Source organism: Sorex araneus, chromosome 10 (genome assembly GCF_027595985.1).
Source record: "Sorex araneus isolate mSorAra2 chromosome 10, mSorAra2.pri, whole genome shotgun sequence".
NCBI classification, from domain to species: domain Eukaryota; kingdom Metazoa; phylum Chordata; class Mammalia; order Eulipotyphla; family Soricidae; genus Sorex; species Sorex araneus.
The window spans coordinates 43,437,684-43,464,270 of NC_073311.1; the positions used below are offsets into that span (position 1 = coordinate 43,437,684).

At 50.6% G+C, this 26,587-nt stretch overlaps 1 protein-coding gene and 1 pseudogene across 1 annotated transcript in view; both read right to left on the reverse strand.

Annotated features, from left to right (window-relative positions):
• Positions 1 to 26,587, reverse strand: part of GNPTAB (N-acetylglucosamine-1-phosphate transferase subunits alpha and beta) — a 76,933-nt gene that overhangs the window by 23,269 nt on the left and 27,077 nt on the right. The window contains exons 3-11 of the mRNA XM_055118211.1: positions 18,905 to 19,024; positions 17,881 to 17,922; positions 16,789 to 16,994; positions 12,413 to 12,477; positions 12,014 to 12,148; positions 3,355 to 3,516; positions 2,491 to 2,670; positions 2,071 to 2,241; positions 988 to 1,111 (exon numbers count right to left, since the gene is read on the reverse strand). Coding sequence (XP_054974186.1) covers positions 988 to 1,111; positions 2,071 to 2,241; positions 2,491 to 2,670; positions 3,355 to 3,516; positions 12,014 to 12,148; positions 12,413 to 12,477; positions 16,789 to 16,994; positions 17,881 to 17,922; positions 18,905 to 19,024 — 1,205 coding nt within the window. The remainder of the gene's footprint in view (positions 1 to 987; positions 1,112 to 2,070; positions 2,242 to 2,490; positions 2,671 to 3,354; positions 3,517 to 12,013; positions 12,149 to 12,412; positions 12,478 to 16,788; positions 16,995 to 17,880; positions 17,923 to 18,904; positions 19,025 to 26,587) is intronic.
• Positions 22,055 to 22,195, reverse strand: LOC129399237 (small nucleolar RNA SNORA48; annotated as a pseudogene).

A 26,587-nucleotide genomic window follows, 5' to 3' on the forward strand; every position in this document is an offset into this window, starting at 1 on the left:
GATGACAGTTATATAGAACTGTAGATCCCATTGTTCATCGATTTGCTCGAGCGGTCACCAGTAACATCTCCGTTGTGAGACTTGTTACTGTTTTTGGCATATCGAATACACCAGGGGTAGTTTGCCAGGCTCTGCCGTGTGAGTGGGATACTCTCAGTAGCTTGCTGGGCTCTCCGAGAGAGGTGAGGAATCGAACCCAGGTTGGCCGTGTGCAAGGCAAACGCCTTACCCGCTGTGCTATTGCTCCGGCCCATATATATATATATATATATGTATATATATATATATATACATATATATATATGTATATATATATATATACATATATATATATATACATATATATATATCTTCATCAAGATCGGTTGTCTTCTATCTTACACCCCATCAAAGGTGGTGTGCTACTCTGGGTATACCAGTGGCAGCCGCCCACTGACCTATGCAGCCATCTGCTGCCAAAAATCACCAGGCAGAATCCTCTGAGATCTGGTGAGAGGGATCAGGGATGCAGCTCAACGGAGACAGCATGGGGACCAGAGCGACAGTACAGCAGCGAGGGCCTTTGCCTTGCACAGAGCTGACCTGGCACTGATCCCCAGGACCCCAAAGGGCTCCTGAGTCCCGCCAGGAGTAAGTCATGAACACAGAATGAGGAGTGAGCACCGAGCACTGCCAGGTGTGGCCCCAAACAAAGCAACAGACTGAACACGTGCTTGGTACGCAGGAAGCCTGGGCCAGAGCCTTGCTCTTGGCCTTCGGTCATTAGCAGTGCTCCTGCTTCCCAGAGCTTAATAGGAAACAGAGGGCCAGCCTGGGAAAACGCCCTCGGCGGGAAGGTGAGAAAGCCGCAGTGGGGGGGCGCTTGCCAGCACCTCCGGAGACTCCCTGCATTACTGACTGAACACACAGAGCCCCGCTGCCACTTCTGTGTGTGCTCGAGCGCGATGAGGGGCGTGAAAGAACGGATCGACGTGAGCACATCCTTACCCGAGCAGTCACCCCCATCCCAGTCGCAGGCTGAGTTATTACAGGCCTTGTCACAGTAGCCGTCCTTGATCCAGGAGCCCGGGCAGCCCTCGGCACAGTTTGGAACCGGCCACGTCAAATAAACCTGGGAGGAAATCGGACAGAGAACACAGTGACTTGGGGTCTCTGGCACGTTTTACGGTCAAATTAGGATTCCTTAGAGGTGCTAAAAAGGCTAAATCTTATTTTTGGGGGTCAGTGGGGGTGCAGGGGGAACATCCCGTAGGATTTGGGCTTTATTTCTGGCTCTGTGACCAGGGTTGACTCCTGGGGTGCTTGGGGGATCATATGCAGTGCCTAGAATCGAACTGGGGTCAGCAGCACAGAGGGCAAGAGGCGTAGCCTCGGTACCACCTCTCTGGTCCCTAATGCCTTAAAACATTCCACAGGCTTGGGGCAACGGATATAGCTTCAGTGGAGAAGGTGCACTCGTGCGCACGCACACGCGCACACACACACACACACACGTGCGCGCCATCCACAGGCAAGCTACATTCAGGGTATGTTTTGCTTTAGATCCACCTGCTCCATCTCCTCAGATTCAAATACCAAGTAGCGCAGCACGCCAAAGCAGGTGGAGAAGATAGCACCAAGGTCACCACTTCTCTGGGACAAGTGTCAGAAAGTCCTGAGTGCAGTGATGTGCGTGGTCTCAAGGCCTGAGAGAAGGTGGGGGGCGCCCACAATCTCCCTTCCGGGAGGAATGAACCAGCACAGAGTTCTGAGTGGTGACGTGACCAGACTCCACAGCGAGTGACAGGGAGCTGGCTCAAAGGACCACAGCATTTTTTTTTTTTTTTTTTTTTTTGCTGCCGCTGTAGTAGTAAATTTAGCGGGTCAGGGGGAAAGAGTGGGTTCTGAGAAAGTAAGGGAACCAAATCCAACCCGAGGGTAACTCCTCCCGAGTTTTACACCCCGACTGCTAACAACTCTCCTAGGAAATTCACTGCTGACATCTGGAAACAGCAGCAGCAGCAAACTTACTCCCCACCTGGCCGTCCACATAAGCTCTCAGCCAGGCACCCCTGCCCCTTGGACCCTCACCTTTTGACCTTTGGAGTGGCTGTAGAAGTCATCAGGCCAGACGTCCTTCCCAAACATGACGTCGTCATTCAGGTAGATAAACTTTTGGGACAGCCCTTCGATGCGATGGATGTGACTTTCAATAGCAGGAGAACTGAAGGTTGGCAAGTGGCTCAAATTTCGAAAAACATCCTTTAAATTTGAGAGAGAGAGAGAGAGAGAGAGAGAGAGAGAGAGAGAGAGAGAGAGAGAGAGAGAGAGAGAGAGAGAGAGAGCGCAATCAGGGGGATGTAGAAACTTTGCTGCATGGCTTTTTTCACTTCTAGAAGGAAGGCGAGGAAGGACGGGAGAAGGTGGCTGCAAGGGTGAGTTAGGCAAGTGGGAGGAGTCGAGGGCCAGACAGACCCGAGACCTGGGATTACACATGGGAAGCCCCAGTACCTGGTGAGTGACGATTTTCACTCGAGGATTGTCAAGGTTCAGCCAGGATGGGATCTGCCCGTTGGTGACAATGAAAATGTTCCGAACCCACGGCGCGTGCCTCTCGATGGAGCGCAGCGAGTATCTCAGCTCCTCGTTGTCTTCGAAACGGCTGGCAGAAATGTCTTCGTCTTGCTTAGACTGAGGGAAACATTTGGGACGTGCAGCTGTGAAAAGCCCTTCACGGCACTCCTCCCCCCCAGGCCCGAGCTGCTCTCGGGTGCCTTGGCAGACTGTCTGCTCTTAGGACTGCCCAACAGGACTCAGGGCTCCTGGCTCTGCTCAGACAGAGGTCACTCCTGATGGTGTTCTGGGCTGCCAGCGATCAAACCGGCCAGGCAAGTGCCTTACCCCGATACTATCTCCCCAGCCCCGTGGCAGACTTCTAAGGACCAAGTCCGACTTTGAAATATCACCCGAAATGCAAGACTTGGCTTATCTAAAAACAACAGGGGCAGACACAGCATCTTCTTAACATACTTCCTAGGAAAGGTTCTTGGATCTGATTCTACCTAGTTCACAATTCATAGAAACCAATGACAATGACTGGGAAACTTGCAGATTTCCAACATATCTCTCTGTAAGCAGACGTCTTCCTTCTTCTAACATTGCCTTCTGGGCCGGAGCGCTAGTACAGAGCGCTTAACCTGGGTTTGATCCCAGGTACCCCATAAGGTCCCCCCAAACACTGCCAGGAGTGACCCCTGGGTGCAGAGTCAGGAGTAAGCCCTGAGCACAGCCAGGTGTGCCTCCCCCTGCATCCCACCCCCTCACAATTACTTCTAAGTCTTACTGATCTAAGCCCTCGATTTTGGCATCTCCTACCTGGCTGATGGCACTCAGATCCCATAATAAATAGGCAGGACTTATGGTCAATTCTTTTCCATCAATGGTCATATTCTTCTTAGTCTGCTTATTCAGTTCCTGGAAATCTTTGGGGTTATTCAATTTCAGAAGGGCCACGCTGGCTTCTGAGTACAACTGCAACTAGAAGGAAACAAGAGGATTACACAGAGAGAGTCGACATCCCTGGGCCAGGGCAGAACATAGCGGGGAGGGCCTTTGTCTCACACACAGCCAACCCGGGTACGATCCCTGGCACCCCATATGGTCCCCTGAGCCCTGACAGGAGTGATCCCTGAGCACAGAGCCAAGAGTAAGCTCTGAGCACCGCTGGGTGTAGCCCTCCAAAAAAAAAAAAAAAACAGACACCCCTTTAAGTTGTAATGTTAATTTACATGTTAACATAGAATTTTATTAATATCCTTACATTATACACCACTTGGTATACACCTAGTATACATTATATACATTTAAAGATGAGATTTATAGACATACAGTCTTACACACCCACCCCAGAAACAACAAGCCACAATAAGCCAGTATCAAAATAACTATGTTACGACCAACTTTGTAGCTACCGAGAGTATCCTGCCCGCACGGCAGAGCCTAGCAAGCTACCTGTGGCATATTCAATATGCCAAAAACAGTAACAAGAAGTCTCACAATGGAGACAGTACTGGCGCCCGCTCACAGTACTGGCGCCCGCTCGAGCAAATCGATGAGCAACGGGATGACAGCGATACAGTGATCCTAATTTAACATGTAAGAGGGAAATGTCTTCCTTATCTTAATCTCTTCTATCCTAATCTCAATTTCTGTTCTGGGGGGGAGGGAAAGAAAGTATTTTGAAATTTCAGTTTCCTAAAATAACAACATGGTAAGTAGAAGGTGGGCCCAAGGAACCGTATGAGATGCCAGGGATCGAACCTGGGTCAGCCATGAGCAAGGCAAGGGCCCTACTTACTCTGCTAGACTTTGGCCCCAAAGAGCTTGGAGGGAGGCTGAAGGGAGAGTTCAGCGGGCTGAGCGCATGCTTTGAGAGGCGGAGTGCAAAAACTGGCAGTGGTGGGTCCCAGAAGCACCACTGGGTGTGGCCCGAACAAGATCAAGAAAGCTTAAGGGGGCCCTCCGGGCTACTGATTAAGCTCCTTAACGGCCAGATCCCAGAGACACACAAACGAATCTCAGAACTGAGCGGCTCTAGGTAGAAATTTCTCCAAACCTAATTATTAAAATTTTAAAATTCCAAGACCGCGTGGCGGCAACATCAGATGCTATTCATAACCAGTAATAGAAAACAAATTGTCTAACGTTGCCTCTTGGACAGGTCTAAGTGTTGGAGGAAAATTCCAAATAATAATATTGGGACTGGTGTCGAAATATTGAATGTAATCTAAGCAGAGAGAGAGTAATGTGGAAATTATTTGCCACACAGGCAGGGGTAGGGGTGGAAGGGAGGTACACTGGGGTTGGTGGTGGTGGGAAATGTGCACTGATGAAGGGACGCGTGTTTGATCATTGTATGATCAAGACTCAAACTTTGTAGCTGTTCTCACGGTGATTCAATAAGCAAATTTAAAAAAATAAGGTGCTTGCCTTGCATTCAGCTGACCCAGGTTTAATCTTTGGTTCTACACATGGTCCCGAGTAAGCCCTGAGCACCTCCAGGTATGGCCCCCGAGATAAAAATAAAATTAATATCAAACAAATGCTAAGAGAAAAAGTCACGTATAAAATAGTATATGGGTATAAAAGAATCATATATTGTGATTCCATTTATATAAAATTGTGTAACAAGTTAAAGACTGTTTGGAGGGTGGATGTGGGAATTTATGGCAAAAAATTAAAGAGAATTTTGTGTAGTGATTAAAATGTCCTATAGCTCATGGGGGTCAGAGCGCTACTACAGAGGGTAGGGCATCTACTTTGTAAGCAGCTGACCAGGGTTTGATCCCTAGCACCACATATGGCCTTAGAGCCTCTAGGAGTGATCCCTGAGCACCACCCATTATGGCCCAAAAGCAAATAAATAAATAAAGTGTTCTAGATCTTGACTAGTGGTTATCAAGGGAGGTACATTCACTTTATGAAAACATTATCAGTGCATATTTCAAATAAATATGTAAATTATACCTCAATAAAGTTTATTTTAAAAGTTGAAAAAAAAAAAGACAGAAAGCTTAAGGGACGAAGGATTTCCAGCTACAGAAAAAAGAACTTTATGAAGAGGGTGGCAAGTGCCCTCTTTACCCACCAGGGGGCACCCAACCCCAGTGGACACCTGAATTGCTCCAGGAGGCAGCAAGCCGAGTTTAGTGACTGTCTCCAGGGATAGCATCTTCCCTGAAATTGAAAGTGTATGTAGATTCTTCAAGTTTCTCAGAGCACTGCAGCACTGTAGTCCCGCTGTTCATCAATTTGCTCAAGCGGGCACCAGTGACATCTCCATTGTGAGACTTGCTGTAACTGTTTTTGGCATATCGAATATGCCACGGGTAGCTTGCCAGGCTCTGCCATGTGGGCAGGATACTCTTGGTAGCTTGCCACGCTCTGCGAGAGGGACAGAGAAATCGAACCCAGGTCGGAGGAATCGAACCCAGGTCGGCCTCATGCCAGGCAAACGCCCTACCTGCTGTGCTCCCCCTCCCCCCATCCTCCCCACACATAGAGAACCACACAGGATATACCTAACATGACTGAAAAATAAAGTTTTGCTGCTTTTAAGTCCCTGAAATAGCTGATGTTTGTATCTATAGCAAGGCCTAGAACCAACCGATGCATGGGAAGTACCCATCCAAGGCGGCCGGGTGAGGGGACAACGTGGTGGCTCAGGCCACACCCTGGCAACTCAAGAGAACACCTTCGTGGGGCTGGAGTGATAGCACAGCGGGTAGGGTGTTTGCCTTGCATGCGGCCAACCCGGGTTTGAATCCCAGCACCCCATATGGTCCCCTGAGCACCGCCAGGAGTAATTCCTGAGTGCATGAGCAAAGCACCCCTGTGCATTGCTGGGTGTGACCCAAAAAGCAAAAAAAAAAAAAAAGAAAAAAGAAAACACCTTCATGCAACCGACGGGCTTTGTCTTGCTTTTAAATGCCCCCTCGGTCTCACCCGATGAACTGCCGTGAATCTCCAGGATTCTCCTGTGTAGCTGACTTCCTCCTTGTTCTCGGTGCTGTCAACATTCTATCTCTACCTCTGGCCTCCGCCAACCTGACCCGGATGTGTCTGGGCCTATTTTCATTTGGGTCTCTTCTGGCCGGGCCCCTTCGTGCCTCTTGCGTGCAGCCCTCCCCTCTGGGGTCTTCTCAGCTGGGACCTGACTGACGGTTCCTCAGCGAAGCCGCCTTTCCCTTCCTCGGGGATGCCGAGGACTCTTCTGAGGTTCTCTTGAACTGATGCCAATGTTCTCTCCCGTGCTGTTTGTTTATCCTGAGACATTTTCTGTTGTTTCCTGAGAGGTTTCCTGCAACTTCTTGGAGCTCACTCGTTTGATCCTTATTTTATTTGAGCTTTTATTTCATTATGTTTTAGTTCTGTCACTTCTGACTATAGATTTCTCATTTTGCCTCGCACACTTGCGATTACTGACTACCTGTACCTGCACCATTGCTTCTTTGAACTCATTAAACAAAAAGCTTGAAAAAAAACCAAAGAACTAAAATTTAACTCTCATAAGATTAATAGAATTGTCGGGGCTGGAGCAATAGCACAGCGGGTAGGGCGTTTGCCTTGCATGAGGCCGACCCAGGTTCGATTCTCAGCATCCCATATGGTCCCCTGAGCACCGCCAGGAGTAATTCCTGAGTGCAGAGCCAGGAGGAACCTCTGTGCATCGCCAGGTGTGACCAAAAAAGAAAAAAAAAAAAAAGCAGATTAATAGAATTGTCATTTGAAGGTACTGACTAGGTCAGGGGCCGGGAGGGGACCCTGGAATAATGATGGAGAAACACTAGCACTGTGGTGCTGGGTTGGCGGTAGCAGTACCATGAGTAGAAAGCAAAAATATTATACTACTGCAAAAAAAAATAATGAAATTTAAGAAATTTAGTTCTTGGCTAAAAATATCTGAAAGTGCAAGATAATTCAGAATGAGCAGAAAGTAAGGACCCAATGATAATCTTGATTCCTCAAAAAGTAAATCCTGTGTCTGCCACATATAAAAATTCTACAAATTAAAATGATAGGGTAATGGATCATGAAAGCTGATCTGATCACGTGAGGACCATCACAGGGAATCTCAAAGTCTTTAATACTTCAAATTGCTTGATTTATAAGACTATGATACCACAGAAATGCTTATCTGAATTCAAATTTATTATCGTGCAAATGGAACCATTTTCAAGGTCCATTTCCCCTCTTGTGAGGGGCTTCCTGGCGTTCCTCTAGAATAAAGACCACGGTGCATGTCCAAATGCATAGAACAGAAGCCCAAAGCGACTTCTGGCTCAAGGCTGCGGAGATTGCTCAAAGGGCGGGACGGAAGCCTCCAGCGCATGCATACTGCCTACTACAGTACCGCCAAGGGCCGCCCTGTTGCTCCCCACCCCCACACCACAGGGCTCAAGAGGAACAGCTCCCCAAGGCAACAGACCGAGTACCACCTGGAGTGGCCACTGGGCCCTTGAGCACAGCTGCGGTCCCACATCCCTATTTCTACCCCAAAAAAGCGACTGCTGTGCAAAATCTTTCTATGCTAAACCCCCTTCCCTTTCTGTTCCCAGGCACGGGATCCAGTGGTGTCTTCAAAGACACGGCCTTTCTCTGTGCTCTTTCCTTCAACAACCATGTTTTGGAGGGCCGCCCATGTGACAGACCCCCTGCAGAAAGGTCAGTGGGCAAATGATCCCTTCAGCCATCACTGGCTGTTGGGGCTGCTTCGCTATCCCGGCTCCACGTGGTGCTGCAATGAACACGGGTGTACGCATCTTTTCCAGTGAATGCTTTTATGAGCCTGTTCTTGAGATGGATGCCATCGAGTGGAATCACTGGGCCACGTGCAAGCTCTACGATCACTTTTTTTAAAAAAAATTGATATCCATGTAATGGTAAACCATTACAAAGCTGTTCACGATTGGGTTTCAGTCATCCAATGATCCAATTCCCACCCCTCCACCAGTGTACGTTTCCCACCACCAATCCCCCATTTCCTTCCCACTAACCCCCAACACCCCCCCCTACCCCCCCCCGCAGCCTGCCTCTAGGGCAGGCACGTTTCTTCCTTTCCTCTCTCCTTTTGTGCATTATGGTTTGCAATACAGGTGCTAAGAGGTCACTGTGCTAAGAGGCATTAAGTATTTTTATCGGAAGATAAGGCTGGAGTAGCTTTTTTAACTGGTGGCAGCTTCGGGGTGTGAATGTGACTGCCAAGACTTCGGGAAGTACAAAGGGGAGGGAGCCCATCCCAACCCGGAGAAAGTCTGGAGATTTCAGTCACAAAGCCCACATATCCAGATGTTCAACAGGTTAATATCTCAGTGAGGTCCATCCTGAGACGGTGGAGTCCAGCCAGGGGCAAGGTAGTGATTGTGGATTGTGGGGGTAAGCGGCTGCCGGGGGCTCTGCTTGGGCGGGCACCAGGCTGAGCTGTCCCTCCTCTCCGACTTACCCCAGTCTGTTCAGCTACATGCGGGTCCAAGATTAACTGTGGCTTTTGATCTCTTTCGAGATTTACCTAGGGGCGACTGAAGCAAGGCTGATAAATGAACTTGAACAGCGGAGCCAGAGGTGGTCTATGGGCGTGGCTCCCACATACCTAACTTTCGGCAGTTTAATTTCTCAGAAAACCTGGTCCCAAGTTGTTGGGGTCGGGTCAGAGGCACAGCGGCAATACGGGTATCAGGAAGCCCGAAGGCGCCATCAGGCTGCTGACGCACAAGCCCACAGGTACAGGTTGGCCTGCTGGCAGCACCGCAGCCCCGTGTGGAACTACATCGGGGAGAATTCTCCACGCTGTTCTTCAGAGACTGAGCCAGACAACATCCCAACCAACAGCGGAGGAGGGTTCCTGTCTCACCACACCCCGACCCGCACTGGGGGCTTCCAGTCCCTCTGATACAGCAGGAGACGATAACTTCAATGACATTCCGCTTCGCATTTCCCTGATAATAAATGATGATGAGCATTTTTGGCACTCTGCATGTCTTCGAGGAAATAAGAAATGTCTATTCTCCTCTCCCCGTTTTTAAAAAAAATTTTTTGTCACCCATGTAATATTCCTACCTTGTGTTTTGCTAAGAGGCAATTAATTGTGCAGTAATTTCTTTCCCATTGGGAACTGCCATAACTGCCATATTCAGAGCAGCTGCAGGCCCGGAGCTGGGGTATGATCCCCGCCCCCTCCCACACACCTCTGCTTTGTGAGTGTTTTAAACGCCTTTGGATTTTAGTCCTTGGTGCATGATGTGCAAATGTTTTCTCCCATTCACCAGTAGGGTGTCTTTTTACTTTAGCCTGAGTTTCTTTTGCCATGAAAAACTTTTATTCTGCTGTGCATGAGGCAATGCCAGGTAGCTACAGTAAAAGATGAAATATTGCAGTTCGCTGCTGTTTGGATGAAAGTGGAGGGTGTCATGCTAAACGACTTAAGCTAGAGGGGAAAGGACAAATACAGGATATTCTCAATCCCCCGGTGGATTATAGAGACAAAACAAGGGACTAGATGGTATCAAATGATGGCAAACCCTTGAACAGACTAGAAAACTGAGCTTACCATGCAGGAGGGGGAGGAAGTAGAGGGAGAAGGTGATTAGAAGTGACTCAAGGACAGTGGTAGGGAAGGTGCTGGAATTTTGTCCATCAAAACCATAAACATTAACCCTACTGGCATAAATGTTACCTAAGCACTGTATCACTGTTATCACTGTCATCCCATTGCTCATCGATTTGCTGGAGCGGGCACCAGTAACGTCTCCATTGTGTGACTTGTTGTTACTGTTTTTGGCATATTGGATACACCACGGGTAGCTTGTCAGGCTCTGCCGTGTGGGTGGGATACTCTCGGTAGCTTGCCGGGCTCTCCGAGAGGGCGGAGGAATCGAACCTGGGTCTGTCTCGTGCAAGGCAAACGCCCTACCTGCTGTGCTATCACTCCAGCCTGTCACCTAAGCAATAATAAAAATTTTGTAAAGGTGGGGGGGTGTGGGCTGGGTAGGATGTTTGCTTTGCACGTGGCCAATCCGGGTTCCATCCCAGCATCCCACAGGGTCCCCCGAGCCCCACCAGGAGTGATTCCTAAGTGCAGGGCCAGGAGTAAGCCCTGAGCACTGCTGGGTGTGACTCAAAAAAACCAAATTAAATTAAATAAAGCTTAAAGACAGGCAGTCCCTGGACTGAGACGCGCACCAAGAGGGCCTCTGGGACTGGACTATTCTAGGTGGTTCCGAGGCCACGTCTTGGAGGTCTCTGAGAGGAGACATGAGGATAAACGGCTCGGCTCACGGGCTGCTGCGGCCCACACCTCGGTGCCCTTCCTCCACAAGCCCAGAGAATCCCCCAACTCCGCGCTTCCTTCCCCAGCGACCCACTTCTTCTCCCGAAGGTCCGAGTGTGGCTAATGCCAGCGCCCCCACCTCCAACAGAACACCTCTGCCTCTTCCATCCGCACTTCCCTCTCTCCCACTCTGTCACCAGGTGGCGGGGAGGGCGTCGCTCGGACCTTTCCGGAAGCAGCGGTGCTCGGCTCACGGGACCCGACAGACGGTCTTGGGTCATGTGGGCAATGGCCGCAGTGGCAAGACTGGTTCTCCTGCCTCCAGCCTCCCTCTCGGGCAACCTCGCCCTGCTCCAGCCTCCCCTGCGGAGAAGCGGGCTGGGTGCTGTTGTCACGCTCTCCCTCCCAGCCTCCATGGAGGAGTCTGACCTTCTCAACCAGGCCTCAGCTGACTTAGCGTGCAGGGATCCTGGCCTCAGGGAGCGATTTCCTCAAAATCACTGTCACTGCCTCGAAAGCCTCCAGCCCTTTGCTTGGGGCATTTATTTCCTCCTCAGAGGTCTTCACTGTCCCGCCCCCCCCCACCCGCCCCCTGCCCGGGCAAATGATTCCTGTGTCAGTCTGCAAAACCTTCCTGGAGCCAGCACACCTGAATCCAGGCGTTCCCAGGGCACTTGGTGGAAACCTGAGCCCACTTACTAAGTGGCTGATGCCCAGGACTGCCCTGAGCACGGCACAGTCGTGCCCCCCACTCCATGGAGACTGTGAGGCAGGCGGGTGGGGCCCTGGGCCCTCAGAGTGCTCGTAACTAGACCAGGACGGGGAGCCCAGGGCGAGAATGGGGCTCAGAAGCTGGCGCACCCCATCTGCTTCTTTCCCATGTCCCCTCTGGCTGCCAAATTTCCAGAGCTGGTTTCTGGAATGAGCACAAGTGTTGGAATCCTGGAAAAATACCCTGAGGGATGGACACCCACTGTGGACACTGGTCATCGGTGAATGTTACACCAAATGTTCCCCACAATCGGCCTGATCATGAGCCTCCAGGTAAACGCCCCACCGGGACATGAACTGTCGGGGCACCCACATGCCCAGAGCCCGAGGGACAGGTCCCCCCACCTGATTGGTTGGTGGAGCAGTGACCAACCGGGCAACAAGGGAAAGGTCCCGCAGTCAGTTCAAGGCAGCACTTAGTGTGCCATAGACTCTTACCAGCTTTATCTTAGAAGACAGATTTTCTGGCAATTTTGCTTTTAGCTGATTTGTTTCCTTGAATGTTGGTGGAAACCCACTTAGGAAAGCCAAGTCTTGCATTAGCACAAGTCCAGGGACTTCTTTATCTGTAGTCTAAAATAAGAAAGGGGGAAAATCCACACACACACAATTAACACATCAGAGAACTGGTGGCGAACTTACAGCTGAAAAGACCATGAAGCTCTGTTGCATCAGACCGGCTTCAAAATAGACTTAAGATTACTTAAGTCAACAGGCCTTACACCAGGAAGCTGGTCTCGGGTAAAACAGGAATCATCAAAAAGCCTCTCGAGGCAAACCAGCCTGATTGCCTATTATTTCGACTCTACGCAACAGCAAGAAGTTAAAACAACTTACCAAGTAGCCCCTCCAAGCTGTGTGTTTGCCGTTGCCTGTAAGCATTCCAGCATGGGCATCTTCGGCTGCAGGAGAGAACACAACACACAAGCGCACGTTCAGTGGTGGGCAGGACACGCGACAGAGCATCCTGAGAGGTGTCCAAGTACTAGAACACTACAGGGTCTCCAAAGGCAGTTGGGGGGGAGATAAAATTACTCCATCCAGTAAAACGAACAAAACAACATTAGTCAACAAACAACTAATCTTGAAACTCCAAAGGAGAGATTCACTCAGGCAGCCAAAAAAAAAAAAAAAGAGCGGGGGAGGGGGATTTTGGTGTCAGATCTAAGCTGGGTCTCAGAGAAGGAAATGACTCTTGAGCAAGAGTCTTAAATATAGCGTGAAGATATAGCTGGTAAGTCCTGGAGGAGGAAGCAAAGCCTCAGGAGCTGCAGATTATCCTAAGAGGAAGTAGGGCCTGGGACAGGGGCTTGCGGAAAAACTCATGCGTCTGTCTCTACCCCCCTGACACAGGAGGGGCCGGACAGGCAGGTCCTGAAATTCTAACTGGGTCGGTAAGACCAGTTATCTTGTCTTGTGACTGACAGACCCTACCTATCGACAGACTCAGGGTTGGCCCCCAGCGCTGCATAGGGTCCGCAAGCACCTCCAGACTCACCCCTGCGTGCAGAGCCAGGAGTGAGCCCTGAGGAACATCAGATGAGGTCCAAAACCAAAACCAAACTAGAAAATTCTAATTGATCTGGAATATATTTGCATCTAATTTCAGCAAATAACTATATTCAAGTTAGTCTTCCTCCTTTTGTTTTGTTTTGTTTTTTTTTTTGGTTTTGGGCCAAACCTGGCATGGAGGTGAGTCCCTGGCAGTGCTCGGGGGAACCCAGACCTCCCGTATGCAGAGCACGCCCTTAGCCCACTGCATCACCTCCCGGCTGAGGTCAGCTCCTCAGACAGGACAGAGACAGACAGGCGAGTCTCAAACCGGCTGGATTATCAACCCATTCCACCCAAGCGTGTGAACTGAAAGGCACGATGTGTCTACAACACACGAAGCACAATCACGGTCAAACAGGATCTGTCGCTGTGAACTCTTCGGGTTTGGGGAAGATACTGACGATATACCGGACGGATATCGGTGAAAAGTTTGAAAATGCACCAAGCTGGTAGAAAAGCGACTATCCCCAAATTTAGAGCAGTGAGTCCAATCAAACAAAAGAAAATCTCTAGCAAACACAGATCTTTAACTTGGCATCCAAAACTACACACACACACACACACACACACACATACACACACACACAGAGCAATATCCTCTAAAACCCAATCATCAGAAAATCCTGGTGATGACGCTTCAAAATTTCTAGAATCCATTTACCTCCCACCCCACGCCACTGACCAGCGCCCCCTACTGGCTTGACTACACTGGCACACTATCAGCAGTGACACTGGCCCTCTGGGTCACACACCAGAGGACACGTCTCTCCTCCTCAGAACCCTCTGATGACTCCGCTTGGCTCCGAGAGCGAATCCTCCATCCCCGCAGGCCGGCAGGGCTGACATCTGGGACCCGCTCTGGCGCCGGCGCATCCAGTCTCTCCCAGCCTGGATGCTGAAGGTCTCCAGACCTTCCCTGGAGCCTGTCCAACACGCAGGCCTCCAGCCTGCCTCCCCTTCCCTGCACTCACACAGCTGCACCCTCGCCTTACACTGCGGGGAGCCTTCCGGGCGAGCCCCGGTTTCCCCAGGGCACTCATGGAACACACGAAACCCTCTCCGTCTACTGGACGCCAGCCGAGCAGGGGGCAAAGGTTTCTGCTCCAGCACCCTCTCCTGTGTACTCGGCACCCAGCACAGTGCCTGGCACCCAGAGCACGTTGAACTGCATCGCTGAGCACACTGTCCCTCTCTCTGTGAGCAATGAACCGCACGGGACAAATGTCTGACTCCAGCAGACATACTTTCAAAAGAAACAGGTACCAGAGTTCCGGATCAGAAGTCCAGACGAGGTCCCAGGCAGACAAGCTCCGGAGAGACGGATGAGAAGAGAAGGATGAAATGTGTGGGCAGGGGTTGTGGGCATTCCGACGGCACCCCACAGGTACAAAGCGGAACCGTGTGAGAAAGTGGCCGGGGGTAACAGGGTCCTCAGAGGAGACACACAGAGAGGGACAGAGGGACTGGAGAGGCGCTCGGCTGAGGAGAGAGACTGCGGAAGGATGGGGTAACCCTGAGAGTCCTGGTCACACAGGCTAAGGGCTGCGGGTTCTGGAGCCGGGGCAGAAAGACACATTACGAGGCAAAAAGCAGATCCAACATGTCCCAACGGCCAACTGGGAGAAGGCTCAGTAAGAGCAAGGACGACGGAAGAGGACCATGAGCGATGCCATCAGATAGGGCACTGACGCCCGGGCCAAAATCCAGGCATGGACCCCGAGCTAGGAACAAGTTTGAAAATAATGAAACCTGGGGCCAGAGCCATAGTCCGGCAGGTGGAGCGCTTGCTGCAAGAGGCTGACCCGGGTTCAATCCCCGGCATCCCACAGGGTTCCCTGAGCGCCACTAGGAGTAATTCCTGAGTGCAGAGCCGGAAGTAACCCCCTCAGTATTGCTGGGTGTGGATCAAAAGCCGTAAATTAAAAATAATCTGGCTATGTTCCTGGGGACCAGACAGTGCTGGGGACTGAGCCCAGGGGTCCTGCAAGCAAACTATGAGCTCCAGCCCCCTGGGTCAGCTCCCTGACCACCACCATTTTTCTTGTTGGTCCACAAAGCCTACTACTGTGAGATCCTTTTATGAAGTAAATCATCAGGCCACAGGTGTGGTTTATAATGGCAAAGGATATGTCTTACATAAACCTGTGTTCGATCCCTGGCACTGTCAAGAAAAAGGAAAAGATAAAGAAAAAAGAACCCATAAGCCACCCCTGGCTGGCGCCAGATAATCTTGTCATTGGCCACCATCCAGATCACACGTCCTTGCTCCCGGAAGGGAGCATAATACGACACTCGCCATAACCATGCCGCCGGACCCCGTGCCAGGCTGTTTCACCCAGGGCACCCCAGAGGGGGGCAGGTGAGACCCCTCCACGCTGCAAGGGACCCAGCCCCAGCAGCCGAAAACCTCCAGAACCCAACTGCCGCCATGCTCACGGCCACTCTCCACGCACTCGGGGCGAGCCTCACCCACGAGTGAACCCTTCCCTGCACCGCGTGGCCGCATTTACGAGACACTTCACAGGACACACCCTACCCACACTCCAGGAGTACCGCATCGCACTTGATGGGGTCCAAAGTAGGAGACAACCAGCTTTGGAGGGAAATATTATATTTTTTGGTTCTGCTTTGAGGCAGGGATTGGGTTTCGGGATGGAAACACCCGAAAAATGATGGGGGGAAGGTATGGGATTGGTGTTTGAAAATTAAATGCAATCAGATATTGTGAACTACTTTATAAAATAACACACACACACACACACACACCTTTTTCTAAAACCAGTTCATCTTGATAACTGAGAATATAAAGAAGGTCTGAGACACATGAGAAATATGAGCTGCTGTTCTCTGCTGTTTCCTGTCACCGGGACACCACCTCAGAGCAATGGCTCACAAATCTTGGCTGAATGAACAAATATAATAAGCAGAATAGTCAAAGAGAAACCCAAGTGGGAATTCAAACACAGTGCTAAGAACCGTTAAAAACAGACTTTCAGTTTACTGTCCTGCTCTGTTTTGTTTCTTGGAGGGGGCGTCCCAACCAGTGCTCACGAGGCCCTGGGGGGCCTCCCAGTAACTCTCGCCGGACAACCGGGCTAGTGGTTCCACGGGGAGACCCCAGGGTGCAGCCCTGCCCAGGACCTGTGGTGCTGAGAATTACCAGGACATGCCAGTGGTGTGCGGGGCCCTCCAGAGCGCAGCGAGCAGGGGGCTGCAAGGCTGGACTTCATGATACTCCGGGGGACTGTGAGGTACCTAGGACTGAACCTCAGCCTGTCACATGCAAGGCCCTGAGCCTCTGCACTATCTCTCCGGCCCCTTGAACAAACCTTGAAATCCTTGGCGTTGCAAAATGAGTAGAAGAAAACCCACGAGTCTTTACAAACATGTTACGACCAAGTTATAACTTTTAACAGAAGCCTAATGGGAAATCCGAGAGCTGAATTGAGTACAACACATGAGCTGAGTGCTTGCTTCCCAGGCGGGGGTCCCACACCACATCCCAGTTTCCCAGGAAACAGCGGGACCACAGTGCAGGGTGTGGTCCAAAAAACAAAGGAAAAGAAGGGGGAAAAAAAGCAGGTTTCTGTCTCGGAATTGTGTTCTCAAATATCCCACTATCGTGTAATTTTTAATTATCTGGTCAGAGATCTCCTTACCAGTTTGGGCGCTGTCGAAAACCACCACCGAGACATTAGTCGAGGGATTTTTGGGCTTTGCCACGTTGAACACGTCACTGGCGGAATGGAAAGAAGGGAAGAGCGACGGCAGGTCCTTCAGGGTGACGTTGGCCGGCAGGGCTGGGTCCAGGACCAGCATGGGCACCTTGACGCAGCGCGTCAGCAGACACTCCAGCTGCTTCTCACTGCAAGGAGACAGCGACAGGCTCACCGCCCGGGCCGGACCCCACCCAATCCACGCCCGGGCACCGCAGATGCTGCCACATTTTCCCTCTCCCCACTGTCTCTGAAGAAATCCAACTAGTCATGTAAACACGGAACATAAAAGTCGACGGTGAAATGGTTAAGGCGGACTAGAAGGACTTTCAGGTAGCTGTATGGATGGAGCGCCACCAGAATTTACTCATTCAAAGGTGCACTTCATGGGGCCGGAGCAGCTGCACAGGGGTAAGACATTTGCCTTGCAAGCCGCAGACCCAGATTCCATCCCTGACACCCCATCCAAGCCGCAGACCCAGATTCCATCCCTGACGCCCCATGTGGTCCCCTAAGCACTGCTAGGCGTGATCCCGGAGTGCAGTCAGGAGGAACCCCTGAGTGTCGCCGGTTCCATCTCCGCACCACATAGGGTCCCCTGATCACCACCAGGAGGAATCCCTGAGCACAGAGCCCAGGAGTAAACCCAGAGCACTCCTCAGTGCTCAAACCCCCAAAAAGGAAGGAAATTTTAAAACATCATTGAACACGTAACTAAGTGATGGGTATAAATTCTACAAGTCAAACACTGGATCTAAGTTAAGAGTTTAGTAGAAACAAGACAACACAATATCATGACAAATTAATGGGAAGAAAAGAAAAAAAAAAAGAAAAAGAAAAAACCTTTCCTAAGCTTGCCTAAGACTAAAGAGTTGGTTCACCAGAGTTTGGAGTAACCAGGAACAATCCAAATAATCCAAATAATCAACTAGGCACTGATTTTCACGGGCCCAACCAAAACAAGAGGGAACAAGTTTTATTCTTCAATCCTTCGATTTTTGTTCCTGAGAGGAAAAAAACAATCAAAATGCTTACCTCTTCTTAGTGGGTTCAGTTGTGTTCTTCCCAAGGATTTCTCTAATGAAAGCAAACACAGTCAGTCGTTACATGTACATGCACTGTGTGAGCCCAAGACAGGAATGATTGGTAACATTGATTTTTCTCAGCTACACCACTGGAATTTACCACTGGATTTGTAAGTTGGGTTAGGCTTGTGACATGTAAGCCACATAATAAATGATTATTCAATGATATACACTAAATATATATATACACATATATATATACATATATATATATATATATATTACCCCCTCTCCCAAGTAACCAATCCAGTTTACTTAAAATGGAAACTTTAACGTTTTATAAGTAAAACGTGATACCAGGCTCTCCAAGTCATTTGAGGGGCACTTCTAAGGTGTCACGTTCTCCGAAAAAGACACAATTTGCCATGGGATAGTGTGGCAAATGACCTCCACTCTGGGAGCACCTCCAGTCTTTGCAAAGAAAACGGAGGCATGTCTCCTCAGAAGGAATTTTATCAGTCAGGTCCCTTGCCCTCCAGAACCACCCCCCACCCCCGCCCCCGTATCTCGCCCAGATTAAATAAAATGATGGAATGTTACACATAAGACAAACTAACAGAATTCTGGTTCTGTAATTGTTACTGAAAGGGGCCTCTGTTAAGCAGGAGAAACGCTTCCAGAGATAAGGCCCTGCTTTGTGAAGAGAGAGCCAGAGGCAGGGTGCGGAGGGGGTGGGAAGCCTACGGCTCCTTGGGACGTGGGGCCTTTGGGGTTCCTAAGAGCCCAGATCCCATCACCCACGGTCTCTGAATAAAATGACGCCAGGAGCCACCACAGGGCTCAGGCCCACCCTAGGCACCGCGTCTCAAGGGCGAGACACCAGGCTTCCAGGTTCTGTTCAAGATCTTGAATTGAAGGTGCGGATTTTTGTTCAGGAAAGGATCCTGAACACCATCTCGGCCTTCTGGAACATTCTAGCATGTTCTAGTCCTCCTACTTACAGAAGCCTGAGTGCGCCCGTCTGGGAGCTTTACCTCATTGCTTTCTGCTCCTCCTCCATCTGCTCCCGGACCTGCTGCAGCTCCCTCAGGAGTTCCAGGTCGGTGCCGTTCACCCAGGTGTACACCACATCGACGGGCATGGGCAGGCAGAGCCTGGGGGAAGGCCACACAGGTGCCCAGTTACTTGAGGAGCGTATAAACGGGGCTCACAACTTAAGAGGCTGCTAAAAGCAAAACCAAGCGAAACTCGGCGAGAAGGCGACCAACCCTCGGCACACACACCCTGCGGATGACAGGATGGCAGGCTCTGACGCTGGCGCTGGGGAATCCCGGGGCTGAAGTGTGCAGGGCCAGCACCCAGCAACGGCAGCCTGAGGGGCCACGTGGAGAAACGCTGAACCCCTCAGAGGGGTCAGTGCGCAGTTCCCAGGCTGAGAGAACGGCCCCACGGGCGAGAGCACATGCTGGGCAGAGGGAAGCCCAGGGTTCGGCTGCGACAGTACAGTGGGAAGGGCGTTGGCCTTGCACGGACGTGGCTGACCCGGGTTCGATCCCCAGCATCCCCTGTGGTCCCCCGAGCACTGACAGGAATAATCCCTGAGGGCAGAGTCAGAAATAACCTGTGAGCATCACCAGGTGTGACCCAAAGAGTCCTCCCCCGCAAAAAAAACAAATAAGTCTGGGGTTCAAGCCCTGGCAGCACATGGTCTCCTAAGCATTGATAGGTGTGGCCCCCAAACTGGAAACAAAACAAAACAAAAAGTTTCCTGCCTAAAATGCCACTATTGTATATATGATTCTAATATGTTCACTGCTTAGGACACATGTCTTGCACAGTTGGGGCCCTGGGTTAAAATCCTCAGCAATGAAACTGGAAAAAACAAAAACCACAGTGGTGGTGGAAGTGTGTTGGAATACTGTACGCCTAAGACTCAACTATCAATGACTTTGCAAATCACAATCCTTTAGCTAAATTTAGAAAAATTCAAAATAAATAAATCAGGGCTGGAGCAATAATACAGCAGGTAAGGCATTTGCCAACCTGAGTCTGGCACTCCGTATGGTCCCCAGAGCCCTGCCCGGAGTGATTCCTGAGCACAGAGCCAGGAGTAGTAAGCCCTGAGCACCATCAGATATGACCTAAAAAAAAAATTGAAAATAAAAATAAAGCGCCATTGGGGGCTGGAGTGATAGCATAGCGGGTAGGGCATTAGCCTTGCACGCAGTCGACCCGGGTTCAAATCCCAGCATCCCATATGGTCCCCTGAGCACCGCCAGGAGTAATTCCTGAGTGCATAACCAGGAGGAACCCCTGTGCATCGCCAGGTGTGACCCAAAAACCAAAAAAAAAAATAAAATAAAATAAAATAAAGCGCCATATATCTCCTTCACATCGCTCACATGTAAACTACCCCAAGGTCATCTCAGGTCTAACTCCTCAGAATAATAATTTGAAAAGAAAAAGGTGCTTATGTTTTTATATTTTACAATTGTATTTTGTAATTTTAGAAGTTTGTTCAGGGGCTGGAGTGATAGCACAGCGGGTAGAGCGGGTAGGGCTATCACTCTTGCACATAGCCGACCCGGGTTCAATTCCCAGGATCTCATATGGTCCCCCGAGCACCGCCAGGAGTAACTCCTGAGTGCATAACCAGGAGGAACCCCTGTGCATTGCCGGGGGTGGCCCAAAAAGAAATAAAAAAAAAAAGAAAAAGATTAAAAATTGTTCATTCATATTCTGTCACTGTCATCCCGTTGCTCATCGATTTGTTCGAGCGAGCACCAGTAACGTCTCTCATTGAGAGACTTATTGTTACTGTTTTTGGCATATATTGTTTGTATTATATTGCTTATAATACACTGTATGTTTTTAAATATTCTTTTGCAAAAAGAAAATTTAAAAGTTTTTCTTTTGTAAAAAAGAATATTTTAAAAAAGCTTTTAAATATTTTTAAAAGGTTAAACCGCCAGAAAGAGGTTGGAGCCTAGAAGAGCAGCACAGGGCTTCCAGCCACAGCCTTGAATGGACCATATGGGATGCTGGTTATGGGTTCGAATCCCTGGATTCCCACAGGTGCCAAGCACAATGCTGGCAGCTCAGCTCTCTATGGTCCCCAGTGGTACATGCAATTTCCAGTGTGTGAGCACCACAGAAAGGAGCGTGAGGGCCAAAGAGATAGCTCAGTGGGCTGCGGGTGTGCCTTGTATGTGGAAACTCTGGGTTCCATCCCCGGCACCATACCGTCCCCTAACCAACACGAAAGAAATGGCCCCCAGTCCCACAACAGAAAGATGCGGGGGCTGGGGGGGTGGTGAGCATGTGATCCCCTGAGAGCACTTGCAAGAGAGGAACGTGCAAAACCCACAGCCGGGAAGTGCCACCTCTGGTGCGCATGTGCGTGAGCACCACAGTGATGCCAGGTGAGCACCACAAGCCTAACCTGAGAGCCTCAACTCAGAGCACGGCCCCCAGCGGGCACATGTGCAAGCTCTGCAGAGTCAAGATCTCCCTGAGCACGCAGAAACCTCACCACTGCCACTTCACCACCACGGACAAAATCGGGCGGTGGGGGGGGAAGGATCGGGAGGACACGAGGGCAATATTGCTTAGTTTGTTTTAATGGGGGAAGAATTGCATATTCTAAAGTTTTCCTGGGGAAATTATTTGCTGTCAAAAAAATTTTTTTTAGTGGGGCAGGAAGGAAACTGGGAACATTAGTGGAGGGTGGCAGACACGGGTGAAGGGACTGGTGCTGGATACCGGACACCTGAAACTCCACCATGCGTCTCCTAGCATCTGACAGTGACCCCATAAACATTACTAAGTTAATGAAAAATGTCTTAACTAGAATCCAGGTGCCTGGGCACGTGCTCCACGGCGCCACGCGGGCCGGGCTGAGGCGCGGGGCACACTGGCAGCCCCGGGAGATCAGGTGACCGGCTGCGGGCCAGTGAGTCGGTTATTTTTCCACTGTCACACGGGGTCACAGTAAGCTTGAGGCTTTCGTTCTAACCACGAGGCCACTATCTTTAGTTTCCAGAGGAGAAGAACGTCTTTATTTTAGAGCCCAAGATTGAACAAGTCACTTATGACTCAGAACCAAAAGCCTGGTGACAGCGATACGATCTTTAATCACTTCAGTTTAAGTGATTCTTCTTCTTTTTTTTTTCCCCTCCCCCCTGTAACGCGCCCCAAGCATGAAGCAGCTCTGGCCACCGACCCAGGCATCAAGCTAGGGTGAACAAGGGCCCATCCACTCTGCCCCTGACTGAGAGAGGAGCAGAACCACCAATGAGGTGTCTCCGTGCCCCAAGCCAGGGGCGATTCTTCTTCTTCTTTTCCTCCTTCTTGTGTTCTTTCGGGTCACACCCAGCTGTGCTCAGGGCTTACTCCTGGCTCAAAAACTCAGGAATCACTCCTGGCGGTGCACCAGCTACCACGAGATGCTGAAAATTGAACCTGGGTCAACTGTATGGCAGGCAAGTGCCCTACCTGCTGCACCATCTCTCCAGTCCCTGATTCTTCATTCCGGGTCCCCCCCCCCTCCCGCCCCCCTAGTGGGAATTACACCTGGTGCTACACACATGGAATGCAGGTGTCTGCTAGTAAGCTACATCCCCAACTTGTCCAAGTGAATTTTAAAGCCCTTAAGAGTTCCTTGGCTCTATATTTAATAAAGTAGGTAAGAAAAGTTGGAACATAAGAAGTTATTTACACTTAAAAAAAATACAAATTTAAGCCCCAGATTGATTTACTGTTTTACAGCTTGTCGCATTAGATAATTTATAAATTGACTTACTAGTGTCATATAGAGTAGAATTGCTTTGTTTTTTAATTTGGGGCAAACAATATTTTCAGAACCCTACTGAGGAAATAACAAGAACTTCCTATCGACATTATGGTATTTGGAAGAATATCAGAGCAAGTGGTATGTGACAGATGATTCATGTACTTGTCACCAAAATTAGGCAACTTTTGATATACCCCCACAACAAAAAAAAATCAAACTATGATGTGGTCTCAAGTTAAAGGGAATATTTGCCATATCCACCTGCTGACCAGAGAGACGGCTCAAAGGGTTGAGAACAGGCTTTGCACATCGGAGGCCCGCGATCAAGGCCTGGGTTTCATCCCTGGCAGCCCAGACAGTCCCCCGAGCACTGAGCTGGGAGTCACCCCTTCATTATACCAAGACTGACACAAGAACAACAGAGGGGCTGGAGTAATAGTACAGCAGGTAGGGCGCTTGCCTTGCACGCAGCCGACCCAAGATTCTATTCCTGGCATCCCACAGGGTCCCCGCACACAGCCAGGATTAATTCCTCTAAAGCTTTGAGGTTCCATCAGGCAGGGGTCCGGGCCACTACAGACATGCAGTGAAGGGCACAGCCCACGCACCGCCTGGCAGCCTTGGGAGAGCACAACAAATGTTCCCGCAAAACAAGGAACAAAGGGCTGATTTACCAATGCTCTCCTAAGGAAAATCAGCATTTGCTAAAGGAAAACCGGGGAAGAAAGAGCGTTTCGTTTAGCTCCCATTCAAGAGATAGGGTCTGTCTCCACATTCAGTCACCAGGAAGAAAGCAAAGGACATGTTGCTTAGAACCCACTAAAGAACAGCCTCCACGTGCCACTTCCGTCTCATGGGGAGGGGGCTGCGTCAAGAGTCTCAGAGTCCTCCCGGGGCCCCCAGAGCAGAAACTCTGAGGCCGGGCGGGGTGAGACCCCTCTCTCGTGCCTTCTGTGGAAACGGTTCTAGAATTCACTGGGGTCCAGACCCTAACACTCTTAATAATCAGGAAGGGCCCCAAAGCGCTTTAGTTCAGAGGGCAGAACTATCATCATGGGCTATATGAAAAATTAAAACAGGCATTCAAAATGCATCAATTCATTTTGTTTATTTATTTAAGGGTTTTTACTATGGGGGGGCACACCGGGCAGTGCTCGGGGTTTAGTCCTGGTTAGTGTCCGGGGTCCACACCTGGCAGTACCCGGGAGGACCCTAGGGGCTGCTGGGCTCGAACCCAGGTCGGATGCATGCAAGGCAAACCCCCGCCCGACCCGCTGTCCCATCTCTCAGGTCCCATGCTGATTCCTTCCTAACTAGCAAGCTAAGCTTCAGAGGCTAAGTTGGGAAACTCATTTCTAGGTTTTTGTCTTGGAGCCCCCCCCCGCCCCCCCCCCGTGGCCCTGCTCAGGGCCAGCTCCTGGCTGTGGGCTGCGGGACCGGCGGGGGGCAGGGAGGGAGGCCGGGACGACTCCCACGGGCAGAGCGCGTCCTCCGGCCCCCGGCGCTCTCTTCAGAGGACGGAACACTTAATGGAAATATTTCCCAAAACGACAACCAGAAAGATGTCTAGCGAGAGAAGAGACATTGTTTCACATTTCCGCCAATATCTGTAATGACGGGGCTTGTGGGTGGGGAGGGAAAAGCAAGTATTTTAAGTCGTCTTTGTTCAGCCTGTGCCCCTATGCCGCTTTGGCTGAGGGCTATAAAGAAAACTTGGACTGAGAGAGAACGTGGGTAGAAGGGGGAGGATTTCAACAGCCTTTTCCATTAACAGTGCATTTGTTTCTGTCATAGTAAACCGAAAAAAATGATAGTTTCTTTAAAAAAAAAATTAGTTGCAAAAAGAAATCTGCAGCAACATCAACGGTCTCTGCACACAGGCCTTGAAAGCTGCCACTCTTTCTTACACTCTCAACGGCTCTCCTACAGGGGCCAGATTCTAGAACTCGTGGACTGATTATCGGGGAAAGAAAAACCTGTCATTGAGTTATGAAGCTCTGGCCAATGGGGACACGGTTTCCTAATCTTTTAAGACAATAATAACAAAATTAGTTTGGGGGGCCTGGTGCTTCTCAGAGCAGTCTCTGCAATACCGGATGCGGTTCAGCTCACAGCACTTCAAATAAGCATTCCAAAATTCTACTTCCAAGGCCAGGGAGATGGCTCAACAGGCTCCGCGCATCCAGGCCTGGGTCCAACCCCCAGCACGGCACGGCACGGCCACCCCCCAAGCACCATCAGGAGCGGCCCCTGAGCAGGAAGCTGGGAATCGGTCCTGAGCACTGCTGGGTATGACGGAAAAACAAGAAGGGTGGGGGGGGGGGGAGGGAATTATAATTTTCACCTGAGAACTTAACTTTCATCACTGTAATTCCACTACTTGTTTTCCCCTGAGAGACAGGATCGCTTTGTTCACTGTCAAAAAAACAAGCTGCCAAATTACCCCCCCCCCCCCCCCCCCCCCGTCTGAGTGATCACGGTGACATTTGTCCTTTGGAGCTCTGACAAGGGCATCCCACGAAGCAGAATCCCGAGCTCAGGCTGCACCGTGAGACAAAGGACAAAGCTGAGCTTTCTCCCCCCCTGGGGACCCCTCGGGCTGCCCACTGCCTCACGGGAGCTGCAGAGAGATGCCGAGAAGCAACCCTGGGGAAAACCCTTGAGGCTCCTCAATCCTTTAGGGGGCGCTGGGGGAAGGGGTGGCCCTCACCTGCCAGTGCTCAGGGCTGACTCCTGGCAAAGCCTGGGGAACCGTTATGGGATGGGGTGCCAGGGACTGAACCCTGGGTTAGCCACATGCAAGGCAAACGCCTTACCCGCTGCACTATCGCTCCAGACTCTCGTGACTTTTTTTTTTTTTTAAGGAAGCTGGCTTTGTTCCTCCACACTGAGAAATCTGCGACGATAAAGATGACAGGACGTAGCCGACTCGCAGTCGGCAGTGAGCTGTCAGCAGTGCAAATGTCACCACGGTAAGAAAGTCACGCAACAGCTTGGTATTGTTGCCAGATAGTCTTGACTCCAAAGACTCCTGAGACCACTGCTCTGGGACTGGAAAGCTAAGACAGCAGGTGAGCCACTTGTCCTGCACACAGCTGACCTGGGCTCGACACCCACCCCCCGACCCGCCTCCAGGACTCTATCTGGTTCCCCTGAAGCCTGCCAGAAGTGATCCCGGAGCACAGAGCACAGCTGGAAGCAGCCCCCCCCCAAAAAATAAAACAAACTGTTCAAAAAAACCAAAAAACTGGTGCTTTAGTGCTGGAGCAATAGTACAGCAAGGTAGGGCACTTGCCTGGCACGCAGCCAACCTGTGTTTTGACACCTGGCATCCCATATGGTCCCCCTGGGATGGCATACCCCATCAGGAGTAATTCCTGACTGTGGGGCCGGAAGTCAGCTCTGAGTACCACTGGGTGTGGACCAACAGCAAACAAACGAACAAAAAAACTGGTGCTTGCTGGGATGCGAAAGGGAAACATCACACTTCCCTACTTCCCTGGGGGTTGCTCCCAGTCATTTCTTCCGGAAGACGGACTTCCATATGGAAGAGTCCCATCTCAGCACCTGAAACGAGGGCAGGCTCACAGACCCAAGCTTCTGGGCTGGAGCGATAGCACGGCGGGGAGGGCGTTTGCCTTGCATGCGGCCAACCGGGTTCGATTCCCACCATCCCATATGGTCGCCTGAGCACCCGCCAGGAGTAATTCCTGAGTGCAGAGCCAGGAGTGATCCCTGTGCATTGCCGGGTGTGACCCAAAAAAAGAAAAAAATTAAAAAAAAGACTCGGGCCATCTCGATGGTGCTGAGCTCAGGGCCCGGAGTGACTCCCAACAGCGCCCAGGGGACCCTGTGGCGCTGGGGAGGGAACCCGTGGCCCCTGCATGCCCGGCATGGCTGCAGCCCTTCGAGCCATCTCTTCTGC